This window comes from Cervus canadensis, chromosome 12 (genome assembly GCF_019320065.1).
Source record: "Cervus canadensis isolate Bull #8, Minnesota chromosome 12, ASM1932006v1, whole genome shotgun sequence".
NCBI lineage: Eukaryota > Metazoa > Chordata > Mammalia > Artiodactyla > Cervidae > Cervus > Cervus canadensis.
Window position 1 is genome coordinate 21854145 of NC_057397.1, and position 25469 is coordinate 21879613.

Here is a 25469-nt window from a genome sequence, read left to right on the forward strand (position 1 = left end):
TTACCATTAGCCCATGGGGCCCTGGCCACACTGCCCATTTCAAAGACAATTATTTGGTGGAGAACAAGGCTGGCTCTATTACTTCCTACTCCAGGTTTGAGGAAATGCATGAGAACATGTTCATGTAATATGTGTCCTTACAAGAGGTGTGCATGAAAATTAAATGAAACAAAAATAACCATATCTTATAGGTAAATTTTATTTTCAGAGAAGACTAAAAATAAAATCAACAAAAGGGACTTTTACCAAACACAAGATGCCAACCAGGTGTGGATTTTACGTTGTGTAAGCTTGTACTGTATAAAAATGCTCTGTACCGTGATATGAAGCTCTTAGTATCTTAATAGCACTAGAGCACTAGACTCCTCTGAGAACCCAAATTAATTCTAATTATCTGAGCAAGAGAGAGAGGTGATGGAAATACAGCTCTTGGGTCAAATACATGCAGAGAAAGCCAAAGACTTGTTAGTCTGAGAGGCAGTGCTGCCTGGGGGAGAGAAATAAAACTCTGATGAATGAGGGAAAGGTGTCAAGGTTCTTGTCCCACTGGAGGAGTTCTGGGAGGATATTCTCCATCTCTTTCTTTTTTGCAAATTCCCACGAAGAGCCTTCCAGATGCACAATGTCCACATGTGCACTGGAGCTGTTAGTGGCTCCTGGTGAAAGGTGGTCCCCAGGGCACTGTGGTCCCCGGAGGCGTGACCACAGAGCATGTGAGGGGGCAGCTCTGCAGGTGCCGGTTCAGCCACTCCCCTTGGGGGAGGGTGGCTTAGGCTGGCCGCTTTGGGCTTAAGTCAAACGTGAGGTCATCCAACGCATTCTTTCCCTCCTAATGCATATTTGCCCCCCCTTGGGATGATTAATGGGAAACAGAATCTAATTTTAAAAGAATTTCCGCTAGGCAACTTTCCACCATAGAAATATAGGACAGAATATTGCCATTTTTATTAATACTATTATTGGCATAAAGGAGAGAGAAGAAACTTGATGTTCCAGTGTTAAAAAAAAAAAAAGGGTTTTGTGGCTGTAGCTGTTGTTTAACATATTCAATACAGAAATTTTAAGACGACAAGCCATGAAATTTTGCTCCTTATCAGTGACTGATGAGGAGAGATAGATAGATAGATGTGTGTATTATGATATGTATATACTTTGAATGCAGATATATATATATGTGTGTATATAGTAATGTAAAGCTTTATGTGTATCTAGACAACAGAAGAAAATACAAGTTGCTAGTATCACTCTTTATTAATATTGTTTCTTTAGAACTCTTATGCACAGATTTTACTCTGCATTTTTCAGGTAGTAAAAATAACAGTGGTAACAGCTAAACTCTTTAATATGCTATAAGCTAGAGAAAGAAAATGCAACATTAGAAAATATATGCATAGCATCCTCATAGCTAGTAATGATTTCCAATTCAGCTATATCAGTAGTTAACATTTGATCAAATATTGTTTAAGGACTGAAGTGTTCCTTAAAAATATGAGCCATCTTAAACATGTTCTATATGTCTCATTTCCCCACAAGTAATGTAAAGACTGTCTCCATCGCATTAAACAGTGGATTCAACTAGCTATATAATGCTTGATATATATAATTTAACATACTAGCTGTATAATGCTTGATACACTGGACATTTGGAATTTTCCTCCCAAGCTTATCACACTATGTGTGTGGAGGGTGTGGGTGTTGCATGGGTGTCTGTGTGCAAGACATGGTAGGGAATTCTATAGGTGTGTTTGTGTGCCTACATCACCAGTAACAGTAGAAATTACAAAATTAAGATATTGCTAGGACTGCGATTATGTTGATAAAATTGGTGAATTCCTGGTGTCCTTTCATGATGTAAGGAAAACTCTATCTTCCACTAGCATGCTCCCCAAGACAGTAATTAGTAAGAATGACCCTATCAGAAAAATTAATCATACAACAAAGATGGCAAACGTCTTCCAAATGTGTCCACCTCGGAGGAACAGATGGACACACTGACATTTCTGAGTGGGCTTTATCGGAAACATCTCTTAGCAGGAATGAGAGCTGTGTGTTTAAGCCACTACCCTCTCACGCTCACTGCATGAACTTCATCGTCAGTGGCAAAGACTGGAAATTTGTTTTCTTCTTAAATGTTGCTCTTTGGTAATTATGCTAAAATTTTAACCTTGAATATGGCTTTCTCTAAATCTCCCTGTATAAATATCTTTTCATTATCATAAACTTCCTTGGTCATCTATGCCTCTTGGGCAGTACTTGTCTTTTTATTAACATAGCAAAGCAGAATCCTAAGAAGAATCTTAGTGAGCCCTCTCCAGTCCCCGCCTGGACCCAACATTGGGTCCTTCTGACACTCAGGAGGTCTAGAAACTGCTTTGCTTCCCAGCAGAGTGTTGACCTTCCTCATATGCCCTCAATCAGGCGAAGGCCAAGTTCAGTGTGATGGGAACACCTGTCAGAGTAAAATGCTTAAAGTAAATGAGAAGGACTAAAGGCATAAAGCCACTTGAATGACAAATATCAAAGAGATGGCATTGCAAATGAGCCCAGGATGCAGGTAACCTTGGTGAGCAGCGACATGCCCGTACGTCATGAGCCCGGCACGCACAGAGGACACAGCTTCTCATCTAGCGCTCACCCAGCCATGAAGGAGGATGGTTCTCTCCGCCTTCAGATAAAGAAGTCTGGCTCAGAAGTAAGTGGCTCTGAGACTCAGAGGGGAGAAAATCCTTCCCAGTTAAATTATGACAGCCCATATACCAAGAGGACAAGACTGCTCAGTCTGTGTCTTCAAGTAAGCAAAGGGGCATTTTCCAGGAACAGGCTGTCAGCCATCCTCCTCTCCCCCAGTGCAGACATGTGTTTGTAAAGTAGTATGAAGGATCTAGATGCCACTAGGATGGTAGCTTACAATCCCGAACTTCTCAACTCTGTCTACTTGGTAGACTGCTGCCAAGAACCATTCAAAAGCTAACTTATGGGGATTTCCCTGGTGGTCCAGTGACTTTGACTCTGCACCCCCAATGCAGGGGACCAAGGTTCAATTCTTGGTCAGGGAACAAAATCACATATGCTACAACTGAGAGTTCGCAGGCCACAACAAAAGATTCCTTGTGCTACAACCAAGACCCAGTGCAGCCAAATAAATAAATTAGTAATTTTTTTTTTTTTAAAAAGCTAACTTGTGGAGTCACATGGATCAAGGTGACGCTTCTGTGTCTCTGACCAGCATCGTAAATTCCCAGACTTCACTGGTAGGTTGGCTGGAGTGCAGTGGAAGCAACTGTCCGATCCGCTGAGTGAAGGTGCCAAGGCATCCATGAGCACACTTCGTGCAAGGGCAGACAGTGTAGGCTAATGTCACCATTGTGTTTGTCTCTGACCAAGGGTGCAATTCAGCACCTCTCAAGTTTCTTCTGTCCCAATTATTATTCCAAGTGATCTTACACAGCTGTCCTCAGTTTCCTAGGATTCAGTTCCAGACGTGAAGCCTCATGTCTACTGCATCACTGTTGTTGTTTAGTTGCTCAGCTTGCGACCCCATGAACTGTAGCCCACCATGCTCCCCTGTTCACAGGATTTCCCAGGCAAGAACACTGGAGTAGGTTGCCTTTCTTCTCCAGGGGATCTTCCTGACCCAGGGATTGAACCCACAACTCCTGCACTGGCAGGCAGATTCTCTACCACTGAGCCACCAGAGAAGCCCATTGCATCATTAGTTCTTACCAAAGGGATTATAATTCCTTACAGAATATTTCTGTTTTAAAACATCTTCCCTTTTTGGAGCCCAAGTAAAGCCTCAAGGTGTTTAACACAGGAAGTAACTCCAAGGCTCTTGGCCTGGTAGCTATTTAAAAGACAAACAAGCCCAAACACCTGCACAGAAGAGTTAGCTTGACAGTTTTGCTCCTGTTTCTGGAACACCATGACTTTTCTCGGAACACAAGTCCTTCTTTGTGTCATTCTAAATTTCTATGGATGAGAACTCATGAGCCTATTCTTTTGTATTTATTTCTCAATTCCCTAAGCAGTTTACCTGATTTAAAAATACAACGGAATGCCAGTGCAGCTTCTTTGTCCAACCCAACATCTGTCCCCATTTGTTAGAATTGAATAACAAACATGGCCCACCTTCCTCTGCTTCCTGTGTTGATGTTTCATCTCTAGAGCAGATGTTATTACCTGTTAGTAGAGAGTCCATGGGGGTCTCTTTAGATAGATATGGGGGGCTCTGTGTTAATGGGTACAGAATTACTGCCCTAAGAGAGTAAATTATTATGAAATCAGGTCTTTCTGAAATCAAACCTCTGGCCATACGCTCCATGGCAGTGCAATGTGGACTTGCATGATCCTCTCTTGAGGTGGGTGTCAGCACAGCCCACACAGCAGGTGGCAGAGGCAGAGGGGAAGAACGTGACACTGAAATTCAAAAGTGTGTTTTCATCCCCCACTCACCTGTGGCAATTTTTTCTTACACTTGGCATGAGGAACAGGTGGGAACAGATGTGAGCATGGTCTACATTTCTGCTCACATTCACTGGGCCTCTTGTCTTCCAACCTTCCCTTCTGGCATCTGATAAAGGATATTAACACATATATATGAAATTTAGAAGGATGGTACCGACGAGCCTATGTGCAGGGCAGCAAAGGAGACACAGATGTAAAGAACAGACTTTTGAATTCAGTGGGAGAGGGAAAGGGTGGGATGATTTGAGAGAACAGCATTGAAACATATACATTACCATATGAAAAGTAGATAGCCAGTGCGAATTTGATGTATGAGGCAGGACACCCAAAGCCGGTGCTCTGTGACAACTTGGAGGGTTAGGGTGGAAAGGGAAGTAGGAGGGGGATTCAGGAGGGAGGGGATATATGTATACCTATAGCCAATTCATGTTGATGTATCACATAAAACCATCACACTATTGTAATTATTCTCCAATTAAGATAAATAAAGAAAAAATTAACATAATCAAATGCAGTAAACCACTTACATATGAAGAAGATGGACGAGAACCAGTTGTGATCACAAAGCCTCTCTATTGTCATCATTTTTCAGAGCACAAACTAGAGAAAAGGCCCAGGCTGACATTTTCCTCATGACTAAATTGTGAGTATAAGACTTCTCATGTCCATCACTGCTGATTTAGAGAAAGTGGAAAACTCTCCTGAGGTTGCATGCTAATGTCTGTTACATATCAACTGTTCTGCACTTCCAACTGGAAGCAAAAAGTGATATGATGGAGGCTCTTGGTCCATCTCATGCAAATAACTAATTGTTAAGGAATAGAATTTGAGGGACTTCCCCAGTGGTCCAGTGGCTAAGACTTCATGCTCCAAATGCAGGGGGCCCGGGTTCAACCCCTGGCCAGGGAACTAGATCCCACATGTCTCAACCAAGAGTTCCCATGCCACAACTAAAGATCCTGCAGGCCTCAACTAAATCCCAGCACAGCCAAATAAATAAATTTTTTAAAAAAGAGATAGAACTTGAGACTTCCCCCTAATTCAATGTAATATATGTTGGTACATCCCAGAATGAACAGAATACAGGGCTCACTGGTACAGCTTCAGTGATGTGGGGTCATGCCCCAGCCTTGGGGGGCTAGGACAGAAGCCAGCATGGAAGTAGTCAATCTCATACAGTGAGGTGGCTTCCAAGCTGGTGGTCTGCACAAGTCAGGAGCAGGGGTCATAAAGGAAGGTCTTCTCAGCAGTTCTAAATCACAACTGTAAGTTTCTACAGTGGAGAAAAGAGAGAGGAAAACTCTAAGAAAACGTAATGTGAATGTGCAAAGTACATTTCAGGCCCCTGCATTGCTTATCAGAACTCAGAGCATTTTCCTCATCTTTGTGTCTTTACATATGTAGTTCCCATGGGCATTTTTGGAACTTTTTGCAAGTTCTGAATTTTTAAAATTCTGAAATCTTTTGCACATTCATGTTAATCTATATATATAATGTGTGTATAAATACATATATTATATACATCAAGTATATGTTTAGGGTAAGCTCTTTTTTCATGCTATCAAAGAACAAATACAAGTTTGTCAGAATAAAATGTGATGACTGTTCATAGACAGCATCTCTCACACCTAACAGGAAGTTGTGCTGGCTTTTAGGATTGTCAAGCTTGTCCTCATTCTCTCACTTTCCCAAACACATTGGAAAATTAACATGTAATGCTTACCATTACCACATTGATGATTCTACTCAGGATATTTTTAAAGCAGTGGGGTAATTTTATTGTGGATTCAATACACTGGTTTTCTTTCTTCTTTTGTATTGGTGTGAAATTTTCAGTAGTAAATATTTTTTTAAAAGATGTCAGAGAGAACTCCCGTGGTGGTCCAGTGATTAAGACTCCATGCTTCCACTGTAGGTGATGCAGGTTTGATCCCTGGTTGGGGAACTGAGATCCTGTATGCTACACAGCTCGGCCAAAAATTAAAAAAAAAAAAAATAAATAAATAATTTTTACTTAAAAAAAAAAAGTATCAGTAGAACTTACAAGCATGTACACTCTGGAACTTGACATACATTCTGTCCTTGGAGACATGTCTCTTGAATATTGTAAAGCACATAGAGGCGCTGACCAGAAAGGGTATTTGTAGATTTTCAAAGTAGCACATCCTTTCTATACCTCAATTTCACTTCCCTCTTCAAAACTGCAGGGCAGCAGGATGCTTTCAGGCTTTCCAGGTGGCACTAGTCATAAAAAATTTGCTTGCCAATGCCACAGGAGACATAGGTTTGATCCCTGGGTTGGGAAGATCCCCTGGAGGAGGAAACAGCAACCCACTCCAGTATTTCTGCCTGGAGAATCCCATGGACAGAGGAGCCTGGCGGGATATGGTCTCTAGGATTGCAAAGAGATGGACATGATTAAAGCGACTTAGCACTCACAGGATGCCTTCAATGAGGATGAAAATTGCAATGACTCCTCAAAGTGAACCTTTAAGAATAAGGGTCAACTTGGGGCCTTAAGTGATAAGCAGAGAAAGGCTACCCCATCCAGTATTCTGGCCTGGAGAATTTCATGGGCTATATAGTCCATGGGGTTGCAAAGAGCCGGACACAACTGAGTGACTTTCACTTTCCCGTTCACTTTTAAGTGATAAGCCACTAAGGCAGTTGTTTCCTGTGTGTGCTTGCACAGACACTGTGGTTCGCGGAAAAGCAGACAGGATCAGTCATCACTCTGGTCTCTTATCCTCCGTGTTTCCTTTCTAGGTATTTCCACACGATATACCTAGGTATTCGAAGTCGGCAGAGCGGGGAGAACGACCGGTGGAGGTTCTACTGGAAGATGGTGTATGAGTACGCGGACGTGAGCATGCTGCACCTCCTGGCCACCTTCTTGGAGAGCGCCCCCCAGCTGGTGCTGCAGCTCTGCATCGTCGTGCAGACGCACAGCCTGCAGGCCCTGCAAGGTAAGGGCCGCGGTTCACTCCCCGCACCCGGGGGAGGATGCTCTGGCTCCCTTGACACAATCCAAGGACCGCTCCAGTAGCCTATGTTGACGCTGGTCACGGTGCTCCTGGTTAATGTCGGCTGCTTGACACCTGCCTTTGTGAACGAGGCTTATTTTCCTCCTCGCCTTCACTTATCATGGGTAATTTACGCAAAGACAATTCTATTTTTGCTCTCAAGCTGCCCTCTGAGTAGGAAAAAAATCCTTTGGATTTTACACTTGGTCAATATGAGAATGGAATCAGCTGAAGTTTTCTGGCTTGTATGATCATTTCCAAACATTTGAAGAAAGACTTATAGTCCTCTCTCTCTTGAATGTGTTATGTATATTAGATATTATGTACATTATATATGTAAATTTATAGATATATTTGAATATGAGGGTAATCTCTACCATTTCCTTTTGACATTAAGAGACAAAGGGAGAGAGAGATTAAAAAGAAATGATAAAGATTACCTTAATATTTTTAAAAAGAAAGTCAAATGGGAAAATGTCAATATTGAACGATGTATTCTTTGTGTAGTACAAAGTTTTATGAAACAAATATTACCGTCGGATTAATATTTTTGTGTTTTACTATCTTGTTGGATCATCTTGTCAGTAAGATGATTTGATTAATAACAGATCTGCCCTGCCATTTCCTTAGGGCCTGCTGCTCCAGTCTTTTCAGAAGCAAGAAGCTTAGACAGGCCAGTGGGTAGACAGGTGAATACATGTGGAGGATGATGGATACGTAGCCATGTTCTAAATAGTTCCCTGGTAATGCGTCCATCCTGTAACTGATAGATATTAAGCAGATAACGTTCTATAAGGTGCACATCTTATTTCAACCTCAGCAGAGCTTGGTGTGACTTTCCTTGGGTACTAGGCCATCCTCTAATCTGAGACTTGATCAGGGGAATCCCTACAATGTCCTTATAACTCTTTATTGCAAGGAGTACACTAACCTAGTAACTGCAGGGAGGGGTGGGAGACATATGACAGGAAAAGATAAGTGGAGAGGGTGCTGGTAGCCAGTGACCTGTGGACTTACGAGTTCTTGGCCCAACCCTGGCTCTACACAAAAATAGCTGCAGTGCAAGAAGTCTGAGAAAAGAGTCAAAGAGAACCACGGGGTGTGAGCCTCACAGGCTAGAAAGCAAATTGGAAGAAAGAGAAGACGGGTGTTAGCCCAGAAACAGAAGAGATAAACTTGGAGAACACGAGACATATGAATTGTCTGTGGAGGAGCATGTCTAGAAATGAAAGACCATGAGCTGCACAGGGAGGCTCTGGCTTTGCTCGTCTCACTTCCTTGCTGTGATATCTGGTGCAAGTCACTTAACCTCTCTGGGTCCCTGTTTCTCAAATGTAAAGGGCACAAACTAAAAGAGATGGCCTACAAACTCCTTGACAGCATGGTCGTACTGTTGCATCCTTTCAGGGTCAGACACAGGCATCAGGAGGGGGTCTGTACATGAGGATACACATGCAGAGGCAATATGAAGCTGAGCCTCTGTCAGTTGCTCTTCTCCGGAACAGCTCACAACCCCCTCTCAGTATAGTTACTCACCTGAAAACTCTAGAAGAGAAAACCCCAAGCATAAGTGGAAGGGGGGCTTGCAAGCCACTGTCCAGTGGCCCAAGATTACTGGGATCTCTACTAGTTTCCTGAAAGATTTGAAAAATCACAGAAAACTTCACCCTAAAGATGAGGGAGATGGAGGAGGGAAGAGAAGGTGGATTACAAGGTATGAGTTCATCTTTTCCATCTGAAAGTTTGATGTAAAGTTTTATAGAAAAAAAAACAGAGAAAAGGCAATTCGTTGTCTTCATCAGATTGTTCATCCTTAATATAGGAATCAAACCACGTGTTTCTTGGAGTTGTGGCTCTTCCCTAACGCTGTTCCCAGCTTGGCTGCTAAGCTCACTATTGCATCAGGTCTGCTACAGACTTTGGGATTGGGACCTCATCTGTGGCCAAGGCAAGCCTTGCTCTGAAAATCAGAGAAACATGGGGGAGACATGCTCTGTGTCTCCCCCAAGAGGGTCAAGAGACAACTGGATCCGAAGATCACTAGGATCAACCAAGTTGTTGAGCACAGATGAGGGATAAGACCACTGAGTTGCTCAACCGCTCGTATGGTAGCCATTTTCTAAGCAGGGAAGTCGGCAGAAAGTTGTGCTTTAAAAAAAAAAAAGAGTAAATTGTTGTTTAGTCAAGAAGTTGTGTCAGATTCTTTTGCAACCTTGGAATTTTCCAGGCAAGAATACTGGATTGGCTTGCCATTTTCTTCTCCAAAGGATCTTCCTGAGCCAGGGAATGAACCACACCTCTTATGTCTTCTGCATCAGCAAGCGGGTTCTTTACCTCTAGCACCACCTGGGAAGCCCAGAAGCTAAGAGGTTTCCCTTAAACAGACACTGTCCCCAGCCAATCAGGATGAGAGACGACTTGGGTGACAACTGCCTCCTTTGTCACATCCTGATGAGGACTTTCTAGACCCAAATCCCTGGATTTCCAGTCGCTCCACTTTACAGTGCTTCCCAGGTAGCTCAGATGGTAAAGAATCTGCCTGCAATGTAAAGTAGGTAGAACCACACCAGCTGCCTTTCCAAGGTCAGGTTAGACAAGGAACCCCCCTGCCCCCAGGCCCAAGGCCTCTGTGCCGGTCCCTGTCTCTGTGCCTGGTTCTACCCGTGGATTTCTTCTGGGGAGGGGAGGCTCCAGTGACAGCACCAGGCTGCGAGGGGGACGTGCCCTGTCCCTTCATATCTGCCTACTTTTCCATTGTTATTCTCATTCATTCATTAACACATTTTTGAATGTTTATTAGGTTCATGATGGTGGACGGTGTGTGAAGCACTGTAAAATTTGTCCTAAAACTTTACTTTTTATTAAAAGTTTGTAATGTGACATTGTAAACAATGTGACAAAACATATTTAGAGATGCCCAATTTATCTGGGTAATTTCCAGATCGAGCTGTTCCACCTTATAGGTGGGATGATATGAAACTAGGGGAATCCCAGAGTATGTCTAGTTCCCCCTCCCCAGAGAGGGGGCCACGCAGCCCCTGCTCAAGCCAGTTGTTCATTCGGGAACAGATCCCACTGTGTCACAAACTCTATGTGGAAGACAAGTCGTGGGCGTCCAACCCACCACCACCTGACCCACGGGTCTCTGATCAATTCTGTCTCCTGCAGCCTGAGTGTCCACCATCCCACCGTAAGGCTGCTCACCACCCCAAGACCGATGTAGCAAAAGCTGTCTTCCCCAGCGCTGGGCAGGCTGTTCCCCATCCCCTCTGCAGAACGTTCTTCCCAATGCCCTTAATGCACTCAGTGTTCATGCCAAATAGGTGAGCTCCAGCCCACAGGCACAGGTGTCTCCTCAAGTTGAGCTGAACACTTAACAAGAGTTAAGTTTGGGATTCTGAAGTTGTTTATTTTAAGGTCCTTGTTCTTGTAGCCATTTAGTTCAATTAGGACTTAGGAAATGCGAGTGTGAAATTTGTTTCTATGAAATCTATGCTCATAACTTTGGGAAGAGTGGAGCAGACCAGAGAAGGCAGTACATTTACAAGTTTGTGGCATCAGGACCCCTCTCCTGGCGTCTGGTCTGAGGATGCTGCAGGCCAGGAAGCCTGCACCTGCCACTCAGCTCTCCTGCATGTTGGTGTGGGCACCGGCCCGCTGGCCCTTCCTACACAACACCTGCCAAGAGCTTGTGCACATGACTCTAATGCCCCACACCACTCAGGGGTTTGCTGTTGTCTCTCCGATCCTTAACTGGTGCATGTTTTGCTTTTTTGTGTCCATTAGAATATCATCCTCAACCAGGAAGACAGAAAAACGTTAGTGTCAATTTAAAAATTAGTCACAACCTAAAAGTTGAGAGTTACGTTTAATCGGTGAGAATTTTTAGGTCTTCAAGCCCAGGAGGCAGCATCGAAAGTGACCCTGAGAGAACTGCTCCATGGCGATGAGGAGAGGAACCAGGTTATATAGAAGTTTTGCGACAAAGGGCAGGTCATCTGAACATCAAAAGATTATCGTTAATTAAAGAAAACCAGATACCCCAAGTTAAAAGAATTTAGTGCTTTTCTGTGTAAGGGAAGATGCGAGAGTCTGAGTTCACTGAAATCATCCCTTTCACATGCAGCTCAGCTCTCTGGGGCCAGTGTCTTGTGCTTTCACAAACTGAGCTCTCAAGGGGCTCACTGGTGGGAGTGGTGATGGTCTGATGGCTGTTAGATCACAGGTATTCTTCTCTTTCCTGAGTTCCCTTAAGGCTCACCAGCTCACAAAGGAGGGTTGCAATCACTGATGGCTGTGACATCCTTATTTACTGATAAGGCAGGAAATACTCCATTTCTCATTAGGTATATCAAAAAGCGGGGATTTAAATCAGGGAATCTACACAGGAAGCTGAGAGGGCAAAAAGAGGATGCTCAAACAAGTCAGAGATTCTAAATTAAAGGGAGCAGCTCTCAACACTGGGGTGAGACGGATGAGGAAGAGGAGCACAGTCTCTGTGGAGGGGCCCAGCCTGGCGAGTGCTGGGTGACCAGAGGGGCCAGACTACCCGCTGCAGAGATGTCCAGGGAAGGACACCAGGCAGCGATGGAGCAAGGCTCATAGGAATATTCTTACTTCTGAGGGCCTGTCCCAGTGGCTGCTCCCCCGGCTGGAGACCTGATCTGAGCTGGAAGCCAGAAAAATGTCTTCTTACCTGGCCCCCCACCTTCCAAGCTCCTGCCAGGGCCCCCTCTTGGCCAAACCTAGCAGGAAGTTGGTGTCAAGGGTCTAGGGACCCCCCACTGCCAGACTCCCACTCAGCTGGGCTCCTTTTGCCTGATTCCACCTGAGATTCACTCATCGAGCTAGTTAAAGCCATTTGTGAGTGAAAGCTGGAAAGACTATCATATGAGACAAACACATGCACTTTAGACCTTGGCGATGGCGTCACGTTAAACACATCCACGTAGCCGAATCAGGCAAGTGACATGTCTTTCCTGAGATGTCCAACCAGAGCTCAGTGGTCACTCAGCACTGTCCATCATCAGGTATGACTTCTCTTTGAAACTCACCTTCCTGCTCCAAAACAGATTGCTTCCTACCTTCTTCTGTGTTCTCACACTTCCAATTGTCTACCTCCATCATGCCAAACTGCTGGTCTCACTTCCTATTTCAGTGAGAAAAGAGAAGCAATTAATTAAATTAGAAGCGCTGTATTTTCCCACTGCGAAGTCCACCTGCTTCTGTTCCTGTCACCTGGCTTCCTCCCGTTTATTGTGGATAAGCTGTGATTCTGTCTCTCCACCCCTCGTCTTCTGTGCTGGAGTCCACACCCTCTCACCTACACAAGCATCTTGTTCAGGAAATCACCCTCTCTCTCTTCTGTGTTGGGCTTCCCTGGTAGCTCCTGTAATAGAGGAGACCCAGTTTCGATCCCTGGGTCGGGAAGATCCCCTGGAGAAGGAACTGGAAACCCACTCCAGGATTCTTGCCTGGAGAATCCCATGGACAGAGGAGCCTGGTGGGCTACAATCCATGGGGTCACAAAGAGTTGGACATGACTGAATGAGACTAACACTTCACTTTCTCCTGCAATATCATTTCTTCTTTCTACTGGATCATTGCCCTCACACATACACAACACATTATAATAACTCTTACCTTTATTAAAGAAAAAATGACCCATGTCACCTACTACCATATTACCATAATCAATTGTTATATTTTATTGCTTATTGAGCTCTTTCATGTTTAGTATGTATTACATTAAAATAGAATTAAAATATGGATACTATTTTGTAGCTTTTTTTCACAATATGTCATGAATGATGCCCGCTGGAATAGGAAGGGCTTAATTCCAACAAGTGTCCAAATGTCTTCCCTTGTTACTTCATGATGCCCACTGTGTAAACTTTATTAAATCTGTTCTATTCAGCAGCAGCAGCTTGTTATTGATGCAACAGAATTTTAAGAAGAGCTTCATTGGAGACTTTTGATTTGAATCAAATTTGTTAGTAGACACAGTTTCCTCAAAACACATACAAAAATCTGACCCAAGAAAACTTATAAAGAGCTAAACCATACAAAAATGATAAAACAGCAGTCTCTAAACTACACAGTTGTGATGTTTCATTTGGCTTTTTTTACTGTTTAGTCACTAAGTCATGTCCGACTCTTTTGTGATCCCATAGACTTTAACCCACCAGGCTGCTCTGTCCATGGGATTTTCCAGGCAAGAAGACTGGAGTGGGTTGCCATTTCCTTCTCCATCTTTTGGATTTATGAATATATTAAATGTACTCAATAGTAGTTAGTGCAAAGTTCTGCTGGCTATTTTCAAAAGACAGCATGTCCTCCCTCCCAGATGCTGACAGATTCCAAAGAGGCTGATGCTGGTGGTGATGTTACATCAGAGACATTTACACATTCCTTCCCAGCTGCATGGGCCCTGTGCACACGGGGCCCACTGTAAACTGCCAGTGGATACTTACTGAATAAAAGGAAGAATGATTATCTTCTGGGTGACAAAGCCCTATGCTAGGTGTGCTTGACCCAAAATCGAATGGCACAGTTCTGCTCTCAGAGAATTCAACCTAAAAAAAAGAAAAACCAAAACATTGTCATGGCTCAGCAATCTGTGTTCTGTCGGTGGACACGAAAAGGTCGCACAGAATGACCTCTTATAGAAAAGGATACAGAGCAAGTAGAAAAGCTGTACAGTCTATGACATCAGGGCACACTGGAAGAATCAGGGAAGCTTCCATGAAAAGAGCGACCTTTGAGCTAGGTCACAAACATGTGGAGTATTTTGTCACATTCAATAAAGAAAAGATAGTAACATGAACAAAGCCAGAAGAGAGAGGTCGGTGGGTTTGTCTACACCTGTCTGTTCAGCCATGCTGGCAGATAACCATATCCTCAAAGCAATGAGATTGTTGGTGTTACTTACAGCACATAATAGAGTTATTCCTCCTATTTGAAAGATATTTCTAGTAGCAGGGTATATCCTGCCTATACACTTTACAAAAATACACCTATTTTTCTGTCCGTCTTACTAATCAGCCTATGTTTTTATGTTGTTCAGTACTTGGGGTTAGCAATAAATTAATCATTTAAGTAGTAAATTACCAATCTGCTTAATCACTACATATATGGAGTTGACTTTTTAAGTTTTTTAATTTTTATTTATTTATTTTTAGCTGCACACGTCTTTGTTGCTGTGTGGGCTTTTCTCTAGTTGTGGCGAGCAGGGGCTACTCTCTAGTGTCCGTGCATGGGCTTCTTCTCGTTGCAGCGGCTTCTCTTCTTGTGGAACATGGGCTCGAGGCACACCGGCTTCAGTTACTGACATGCAGGCTTAGTTGTTCCCCAGCATGTGGGATCTTCCCAGACCAGGGATTAAACCCTGCACTGGCAGGCGGATTCTTAACCCCTGGACCACCAGGGGCTCCTTTGAAGACCTATCATCATCAATAACTCTGTAAGGAGAGGCTCACACACCCGACAGGGCTTCTTGGCCACACTGCTCCACTCTGTTGAAAAGTATTGGCAGAATAAACGATGGATGCCATGAGGATAATGATATTATTGATCCCTGTATTTCACATTCAATCGCCTCTGAGTCATGGTACCATTCCAAGTTAGAAGAACAGGTCAAAGCTGCATTTGCTGATCACTGATTCAAGTGCTTGAAATCAACTCTGTGTGGTAGCAGCCCCCAGCACAGCTGCGAACAGTTTTGAATTTGAATCATTTTGAACATAATATGAAATAAGGGCCTGACTATTTTTAGGTTCTACTTAATTATCTCCAATAATCAAGCACAAATCTTGGTATTTTTCCACTCAGTATTCCTTCTCTCTCTCTCTCTCCCCTCCTCGGTGAGGTGGGAGTGAGCGTGCATGCGTGTCCAGGCTGTGGGTGACAGACTGGGTGCTGTGGGGGTGGAGTGACAGATCAAACAATTGCACACGCATGGTTCACAAGACCAGAGACCTGGTGGGAAGTTGTGGGGTGGTCGGTGCAACAGAGAAGCCAACAGAAATAAGGGCTGTCTGCAGTGAATAGGGGTCCCCAAACACCCACTGTTCCTTTGTCTTTCTTGTGGATTCCTGGTTTATCAATCTCCAGCTTTTGAAGTGCAGTCCTGGAGAAGACTCTTGAGAGTCAAACCAGTCAATCTTAAAGGAAATCAACCCTGAATATTCACTGGAAGGACTGATGCTGAAGCTGAAGCTCCAATACTTTGGCCACCTGATGCAAAGAGCCGACTCATTGGAAAAGACCCTGATGCTGGGAAAGATTGAGGGCAGGAGGAGAAGGGGGCAACAGAAGATGAGGTGGTTGGATGGCATCACCGACTCAATGGACATGAGTTTGAACAAACTCAGGGAGATAGTGAAGGACAGGGAAGCCTGGCATGTTGCAGTCCATGGGGGTCACAAAGAGTCAGACACAACTGAGCTACTGAACAGCAATAACTTCCAGTCTCCCCTAATATTTCAGTAATGTTTCAGCACTTCATACCTTCATTTTTCACGGAAAAATGCACAGCCTAAGAGATGTGAGTCTCAGTTTTATTCAAGGACCTTACTGAGGGTGACAACCAAGGAGAGGGCCTCTCAGCAACTCTGAGGAAGCTGTTCCAAAGGGGTAAAGGAGGAACTAGTTTGGATACGATTTCTGACTGGGAATGCGTGCAATCCAGCATGCATGCATGCTTGCTAAGTCTCTTCAATTGCATCTGACTCTTTGTGATCCTGTGGACTGCAGCCGGCCAGGCTCCTCTTTCCATGGGGATTCTCCAGGCAAGAATATGGGAGTGGGCTGTCATGCCCTCCTTCAGGGAACCTTCACGGCCCAGGGACTGAACCCACGTCTCTTATGGCTCCTGCTTTGGCAGGTGGGCTCTTTACCACCAGCCCCGCCTGGGAAGCGTGCAATCCAGCATACACCCTGCTAAAAGGTTACTGCTGCTCCCAAAGAACAGATACCACAAGGTAATGATTTTAGTGCTTTTCTCTGTATGGAAGATGCAAGAATCAGGGTTCATTAAAATTCTTCCTGGGACTTCACTAGTGATTTGGTGGTTAAAACATTGCCTTCCCCAGTACAGGGGATCTGGGTTCGATTTCTATTCAGGGAGCTAAGATGCCACATGCCTTGGGGCCAAAAAACCAAAACCAAAAAAGGAAACAATTTTGTAACAAATTCAATAAAGACTTATGACAAATTGTCTACATAAAAAATATAAAATAAAAAATAAAATTATTCCTGAGATATACATCTACCTTTCTGTGGGGCCTGACTTTCCAAAGGACAGAGTGCTTCATCCTGACTTTATACTGAATCCTTCTAGTGTCCATTGTTCATCAGCTCTCAGAGACTGATGATTTAACCTTTGCAGAACTGGGTGGGGAGCAATGCTCTTTGGTTTGTTTGTTTGTTTTTTTGCTGTTATTTGTTTACAAAGGAAACCGCAGCCCACTAGTCTGACCTTTACGCCACACTCAGCACAAGTATTTACTTTGAATATCAACATACTGTAATTGTTATTTCTAAAAACTAAAGAATAGCTACCCCCAAATGCTCTCTGAGCAGGGTTGAAGTGAGGTCAACTTCATAAAAAATTCAAAAGTGGCTTACTCTGGTATTTTCCCAATTTTTTTTTCTAGGAAGCCACAGACAGAGTGGCATGCTCAGGGTTTTCTGACTCAATTCTGGTTGGGGGTGTGGATTAAGGGAAGTACCCAAAACCATAAATTGCTTTAATCACGAAACCCATTCTCAATGACAAACTGTTACCACCACAAAATGTACATTTGAGTCTAGAAATATTTTATATCCATTGGGCAGCTTGAAAGTTAGACTGAGTTTTAAAGCATTCCTCAGACATGGAAGCTAATATTTTCTTGATGACTCAGCAGGAATAAAGACATGGGATCATTTCCTGTTGACTGATTTAAGAAAAGCCTTTTTTCCACTGAACCGCTCAGGCATGCATGGGAGCCCATATGTATGCAATCAATCAGTAGAGATGAGATCCCATCTCAGTGAGCCAGATGCAAGCAGGAGGAAAAAGGAGCAACGTTCAATTGGTCTGTAAATGCTCCTTAGCATAAAAGCACGTGGAGATTCAGTCCCGAGGCGCACAATGAGCTTCTGATTGCAAGAGGACAGGCCTGCTGAGAGCTGCCTCAGAAGGGTTTGTCAGCACTTCCATTGTGATTCTTCGTTTCCGCAGCTTTCCACTCAGCTGAAGAAAAAGTCCAAGAGTCTGTGAGACTAAGGAGGCTCCAAACCTCCAAAACTTTTAAAACATTCAGAGTATCATCACTTCACACACTTGGGCGTGAAGTTCTCCAGTGTAGGGTTGAAATCTAGGGTTTTCCAGTGTGTAGGTTCCTATAAGGGCTTCACTTTGTCAACAAAGGTCTGTATAGTCAAAGCTATGGTTTTTCCAGTAGCCATGTACAGATGTGAGAGTTGGACCACAAAGAAGGTTGAGTGCTGAAGAGTTAATGCTTTCTAACTGTGGTGCTGGAGAAGACTCTTGAGCCTCTTTTGGGCAGCAAGGAGATCAAACCAGTTAATCCTAAAGGAAACCAACCCTGAATATTCACTGGAAGAATTGTTGCTAAAGCTGGATCTCAATACTTTGGCCACCTGATACGAAGAGCTGACTGATTGGTAAAGGCCCTGATGCTGGAAAAGATTGAGGGTAGGTGAAGGAGGCAGTAGAGGATAAGATGGTTGGATGGCATCATCAACTCAATGGCATGAATTGGAGCACACTCCAGGAGATAGTGGAAGACAGAGGAGCCTGGCATGTTGCAATCCAAGGGGTCGCAAAGAGTCAGACATGTCTTACGGACTGAACAACGACAACAAACCAACCTTACCACCAAGACTATACTGCTAATCCAGAAAATTAGGAATGCTACATCACTGCTTCTTCTAGGAAGGAAAGAAGGATGAAAAATGCAACAAACTGAAATATCAGAGGTCAAAGAAAAGCACCAGGGCTCCATAAATTCTGCATGCCCCACTGATGCCCCAGTTCTCCACTTACTTGATGCTTGTCAGGATATCTAACGCTCTCCTATACATCGAGGGCACGGGGGGAATAAAGTGAGACAGTAATCTGATATTATCAGACCCCAGAAGGTACTTCTGGAAACACTAATTGGATTTTTCTTCAGCCCTTTTTAATTTAGTGAGTTCTAGGAGAAGATCACACCTCTCCTAACACTTATAAAGAGAATTTGTGAGCAAGATTGTGCGCGAGTAATACCTACTTGACGCTCGAGGCAACACGTTGCCATGGTACCAATCAGATTTCGTCTTCATTGGGGGAATAGAAATTAAAACTGACAGCGTTTGAGTGTCACTGTTTTCGTTGGTCCCCGTAAGCAGTGTGAGTGCTTGAAAAGGGAGGAGGTCTAGTTTTGCTGTTGTTTTCTGGTTTTGAAACAATAGTACATTAAAATGGATAGGACACAAATAGTCTAATGAGTTTAGAGAAACAAAGAATCCCCCCAAAGGAGCTCATTATTCTTATAAATTTGTGTTATCAAAGGGTTCTGAAATGCCAAAAAGCAAGTTCTTAATGGTCAGAAGCAGCGGTGTCATGTCCCAGCCAGAGAGAGTGAGCTGGAGACAAATGGGGTTCAAACGCAGGATTGATCTGCAAGCATAATTGGCTATTTTTATGGCGTTAAAATTCTGATCTTATATGAGAGCTGTAAAATATCCATTGTGCTTCGGGAAACATCTGTGCATTTGGCTCTCATAATAAAAAACAAATATTGCAAATCGAGAGAGGTTGCCTGCTATGGAGAAAAACAAGAGAATGATTAACTTGAAATTCAGGAAAGTGGTTGCCCATGAGAATGACGTGGAGGGAGGAAGGGGTTTCAAAGACATTGGTTACATCCCATTTCTTCTTTTTTTTAATTTTATTTATTTATTTTACTTATTTTTATTTTGGGCTGTGTTGGTTCCTCATTGCTGCACAGGCTTCTTTCCAGTTACAGCGAGCAGGGGTCACTCTCTAGTTGGGGTGTAAAGGCTGTTGCAAGGAGAAGTCAATTCTGACTCTATGTTGGAACTGTTTCTTTGACTGACTTCCTGCTCCTTTTTTTATCATGCACACAGTGCATGCTCATTCACTTTAGTCGTGTCCGACTCTGTGACCCCATGGACTGCAGCCCACCAGGCTTACCTGTCCTTCACTATCTCCCAGAGTTTGCTCAAACTCATGTCCATTGAGTCAGTGATGCCATCCAACCATCTCATCCTCTGCTGCCTCCTCCTTTTGCTTTCAATCTTTCCCAGTATCAGAGTCTTTTCTAATGAGTCAGTTCCTTGCATCATGTGGCCAAGGTATTGGAGCTTCAGCTTCAGCATCAGTCCTTCCAATGAATATTCAGGGTTGATTTTCTTTAGATTTGACTGGTTTGATCTCCTGAGTGTCCAAGGGACTCTCAAGAGTCTTCTCTAGCACCACAGTGCTGGCTGCTGGTTCCCACTTAATTTCTCAGAGCAAAGATAGGAGGTATGACTATTACAGTGCCAATTTCCCAGGCATTCCTATTCACTTGCACACATTCACATCCTAATATCAGAGAAGCATCGGTTAATTTGGGCTGCTGTCTTTCACTCCTGGTTTTTTTTTGAGGCTCTAGGGTCAAAGAAAGAGTCAGGATGTCCTTCTGTTGCCCTGTCACTCTGCTCACATCCTGGGGTGGTTCTAAGCAGAACTAGGTTGGGGTGGGAGGCTGCAGCAGAACCCATGGCCTGGCCTCTGAAAACTGGGGTAACTCTCCGAGGCTCGATTTCTTTCCTCTGAGATGGGGAACTACCTCAAGTGTTACAATGAACACTCATTATGGCATAACACACGTAAAACCCTGAGCTTGAGGCCTGGCACTTAATATTAACTCAGAAAACATTTCATGTGCTTCCTTTTACCATTCTAACGAAATTAAATTCACAGTCATGTCTCAAAGGGAAAGCTTCTGTCCTCAGAAGAACCGCCTGCGTCTGTGCTGCTTCATTGGTTCTGATGAAAGGCAGGCTGAGGGAATCTGGCAGCATCCAATTCTCCCAAATCTGTCCAAGCATCCTGAGGAATAATCAAATTGAAGCCCACGCTAAAATTCAGGGCGGCAGGGACGAACACCAAATGTGATGTGGCATCTTAGCAAGCAAAAACGAAAAGACCGATGTCATCAACAGGCTAGTTTGGAGGTGACCTGGCCACTGTCCTTACCCCAACCTCCTTCAATAGGAGTTCAGTGTAAGGATGAATAAGAAATGTGTGCAAAACTTCTGTGATAACATGTAAAAGGGTAAAAGTCATTTCCACAGTAATCAACAGAATTGAGAAAAGACATGTTCCTTCTAAATGTGGAAAGGGAAAAGGGAAACCCTTCAGGAAATTAAATCTGAGCCCCATGACATTGTTCTGCTTCTGTAGAAATCCAGATAGTACAAAAACATACAAATTAGATGAACTTTCAGCTGCTGTATTCCTCTCATTTTCTTCATTCCCAGTTATTTTTAATAGTTTCAATCCGTTTCAAGAACCAACAAGTGATTTCTTGTGGGGCAGGACCTGCACGCAGAGACTGGGCTTTGTCCACCAAGTTGTCACCCAGAAGAGAACCCAGGCCCAAAACCCCCACCCCCACTCCCAGAACATCCCTCTGCTGCTTCTGCAGAGATGCCCTTGGTGTCTCTAGTGTCTGCTCTGCACATGGCACCTACTATTTATTAACCTAGTTACTCTCAACAGAATAGAAGTGATTTAAGCCTTTGGTTAAATGGCCCAACCTTATCATCACTAAATCTAAAGCTCAAAATGCATGAAAATATATTTGTTGTTAGTCTCAGTCGTGTTCAACTCTTTGCGACCCCACGGACTATTGCCTGACAGGCTCCTCTATCCATGGGGATTCTCCAGGCAAGAATACTCCAGTGAGTTGCCAAGCCCTCCTCCAGGAGATCTTCCAGACCCAATGATTGAACCCGTGTCTCCTGCATTAGCAGGTGGATTCCTTGCTGAGCCACCAGGGAAGCCCCATAAACATTTCATGTGGCATTATTTCATCAAAGCACTTCCACCCCAATCACACCTCTTCCCCTCCCCACAGTGAAATTTTTCTTCTTATTCTTGTTTTCCAAATGGGGAGCAAAGATCCAAGAGGTCAAACTCTAGAACTAAGAGAAGATATCAGATCAGAGTCAGAAAGAGTCCTATGTCTTGTCTTCCACTTATATTGTGTTTCCTCCACAAAAAAAAAATTAAATATTATGCAATTTCTAAATATTGATACCAAAGAAGAGATTTTTTTTTCTGTAAATCTTTGTAACATTTCAACTGGAGATGACTTTGTCAACTTTTCTCATCCTACATGGCCAAGAAAGGCAATAATTATTTTTCTGATGCTGAGGTTTGATCTTCTAGTAGAAGAATGCAAAGTGTAACTTGTATTTAACTCTGTTCCAACAAGAATCTGCAGTCATGAATGGAAGTGATCACTGACCTGGAACGAGATTACTCTGAACATGACACGATTACACAAAGTGGAAGCATTTATTTTTAGTGAACTGCTTTTTAAAAGCTGCTGTGAATATATACCAAAGAATAAAATGCTAGCTACTAGGTTTTGAGAAGCAGAATAAAATACAATACTGAGTTACTGAGGGATGATATATTTTGGCTGAGGTAGCTGAGGTGGTGTGTTTTAGAGTTTGTAGCAATAAAGGTAATCAGGTGATGCTTAATGTTGCCAAGAGACTGCAGTGAAGCCATTAAAGGGAGGAGAACGGGAGGGCATTGGGAAGGTCAGAGCTTCGATTGTGGAAGATTTCTATTAGGTATTGATTGCATTGACACTTACACTGGCCTAAAGGTGGTAAATTTGTTTGTAAAAAAAAAAAAAAAAGAATTTCTCTGTTGCAGAAGGTTGGGTGGGTAACCAGCTAATATCCTGAGCTTTCTCAGCTGGTTTCCTGGAGGGAAATGTTATTCACTGATGCTTGCTATTTTTGTAGCATCTCTTCTTTTATCACTCAGGACATTAGGTACCTGGTCTTGTTAATTCCCAAAATACTGAGGCGGGTGGGCTAGGTGATGGTGGGGAGAGTCAGATGTGTAGATGTTAGACACTGCCTTTATTGAAGGGGTAAGTGAATGTCAAATGCTCAAACCTAAGCAGACTGAGAGCCACTGTTTTCCCCCAGCTCTGATCTGCCTAGTTGCACCTCTGACCTCAAGAGGTTCTTACATATCTCAAAATACATCTCTCTTATTTTTTGATCCTCAGTACACCCAGCAAAAGCTACAGGAACTGCCTAAGAGCCAAGGAGGAGAGTAAACCACTTAGTCAAGTGTGAAGGAAACCACTGAAACACCTTAGTTTAAGCATTTGGTTGAGCAGGAGTTTTTGGTTGGAATTTTTGTTATTTTTGGTGTGACTGATTATTATTTTAGGTGAATTGGTATCACGATTTGGAATTTGCTAAGATGAGAAGTATTAAATAGTTCACATTTCTGAAATGATTCCCATTTTCCTGGTAATTAGAACAAAGTCCTCATTGTTTAGGCATGAATTTCACTTAACCCTTTCCCCCAGTGATCTTTAAAAGTTCTAATATTATCCCCATTTTACCTAAGAGTGTGATGAGAAGATTGGGGAGGAACTTTATTATCCCAAAGTCACTCAAAAGGAAATAGAGCTGCAGAAAAATAACTTGTCTAAGGTCATAGGTAAAAAAAGGCAGAACCATGATTGAAACACAGGCAATCTGACTGCAGAAATAGCAGACGTACCTGCTCCTCTGTATTGCAAAATGTATTCACCATTATTTGTCACCCATTCTGTCTCATATTTTGATGTATATTTAGAGAGGGAAGAAGTCAAGTTAGAATCCTAAGTCTTATTCCACAAGCCTCTCTTGCAAATCATTATTGGTGTTCCCATATCATTTGGACACATAGAATGTGGTTGCAGAAAGTGTTACTTGGGAGGAGGAAGACTTTCAAGAAAAGATAATGCTTATGGCAGAATACAGGGCAGGGTAGGAGGGTATGTTCTGGGAGCAGCAACTTGCTATGCGTGCCTGGCGGTGACCAGCAGAGTTGTTGATGAGAAATTGTGGGCTGAGCTTGGAAGCGCCACTAGAGTCAGATCTTAGGCAGAAAAACCATTCAGGGAAAATATTTCTTCATTTCTCTGGGGGGAAAAGAAGCACACTCAGAGAAAACTGGGTAAGATGTCAAGTGTGTTATTTTACATTATTTCATTGGCTTTGTTTACCTCGTCAGGTCATGGTTAGAGCAAGAAGGGCGACAGGGTCAGAGCAAACAAGTCCTAGAAATAGTAGCCTTGTAACTTACAATTTGACTGCAGAATTATCTTTACCAAGGGAGAAAATAATAATCAAAAGACAGGACGAGAAACAGCAACTCCAGGTGAGGACTCTGGATGTTTTACTTTGTTTTTAACTGAACCATTGCATAGAATGGTTGCATTTATTCCAACTGGAGGAAAATGATCTTTGAAAACATGGAGGCGGCAGAACACCTTGGAGACATTTACCTACAAATTAGTAAACAGGGAATTAGGTGTAATGACAGTAAATACAGGCTGTCAAGAAACTCAGTCGAAGCCAATAACAGAGAGTGAATGCAAGGAGCCTCTGAAAGCATCCTCAGCACATACAAGGTGTGTTTATAAGGCAGTAAGCCTGAGTCTTTGGCAAATACGCCTACTGTACAAATTCCAAATGATTATTGTCACCCCCAAAACAGATTCTGTGGGTAAGCATGGTGAGTTAGCGTCATGGCTAAAAATACACCAGGAACTCCTTGGGGATTGCCATCGTGGTATCCAGTCCCAGAGGATGAGATGGTTCGATAGCATCACTAGCTCAGGGGGCATGAATCTGAGCAAACTCCAGGAGATAGTGAATGACTAGGGGGTCTGGTGGGCTTCAGTTCATGGGGTCGCAGAGAGTCAGACATGACTTAGTGACTGAACAACAACAATAAAACAAATAGTACTTTTTTTCTTTGAGAGTAGGAGTGATTTTTGGAAAATGTTTTTAAAAAAATTACAGAATTCAGTGTACTAAAGAAGTGTAATCTAAATTTGCAATATGCTGTAGGGTCAAGCAGAAAGTGATTATTATAAAGAGACAGATGTTGTTGGCTAAAAGCCCTTCAGTCCAAACCCCTGCCCCATTAGGCCAATAAAGAAAAGAATCTTAAAAAGAATGGATATACGTTACATGTATAACTGATTCACTTTGCTATACACCTCAAGCTAACACATTAGTGCAATCAACTGTACTGCAATAAAAATTAGTTTAAAAAAATAAAATAAGGAGCCATAGAAGAAGATTTCATAGTAGCTAATGACTTCTGTCTCCTAGAATCCAAGAGAAACTGTGTTGGACGAAGTGCCTTTTCATATGAAGCTTCCAAGGGAAAAATACAAAAATCAGCTGGCAAGTAGTAAAGAAAGAACACGAATGAACCATACAAGTGAGAAACAAAAATTCAGTGCTAGATTTTATCTCCTGTGGAGTTTGCTCCAGGGTTTCACAATCATTTATTCATTTAGCAAATATTTATTGAGCGCCTCTAGTTTGCCAGGCTCTTCTCCTCCCAGTACTTAATATTAAATATCTTTTGAAGCAAAGTGAAGCCACGAGCCTGTCTTTGAGTCCTTGGCAACCTGCATAGTTACTGCTCCTTTCAGTTACCTGGAAACACATCCATGCCCTCAGGTTGCCAGAGCCTGCTTGAAACCTTACATCTAATATCTCTCTTTCTCTCCATCTGCCCAGGGCTCGCTGTCAGAGTCCCTGCCAGGGGCTGGCTTCCGTGCTCTAATTATTATGTTCAAGTTGAACCGAGGCCTCTGCAGTAACCCCTGAACCCAGGGTAAAATGCTAAGGAAAAGAACCAAATTCTGACAAATGGAAACT

The 25469-nt window shown here is 43.1% G+C and overlaps 1 protein-coding gene across 1 annotated transcript in view; it reads left to right on the top strand.

Annotated features, from left to right (window-relative positions):
* The window catches only part of XKR4 (XK related 4), a 303357-nt gene that overhangs the window by 183189 nt on the left and 94699 nt on the right, over window positions 1–25469 (top strand). The window contains exon 2 of the mRNA XM_043484188.1: window positions 7231–7430. Coding sequence (XP_043340123.1) covers window positions 7231–7430 — 200 coding nt within the window. The remainder of the gene's footprint in view (window positions 1–7230; window positions 7431–25469) is intronic.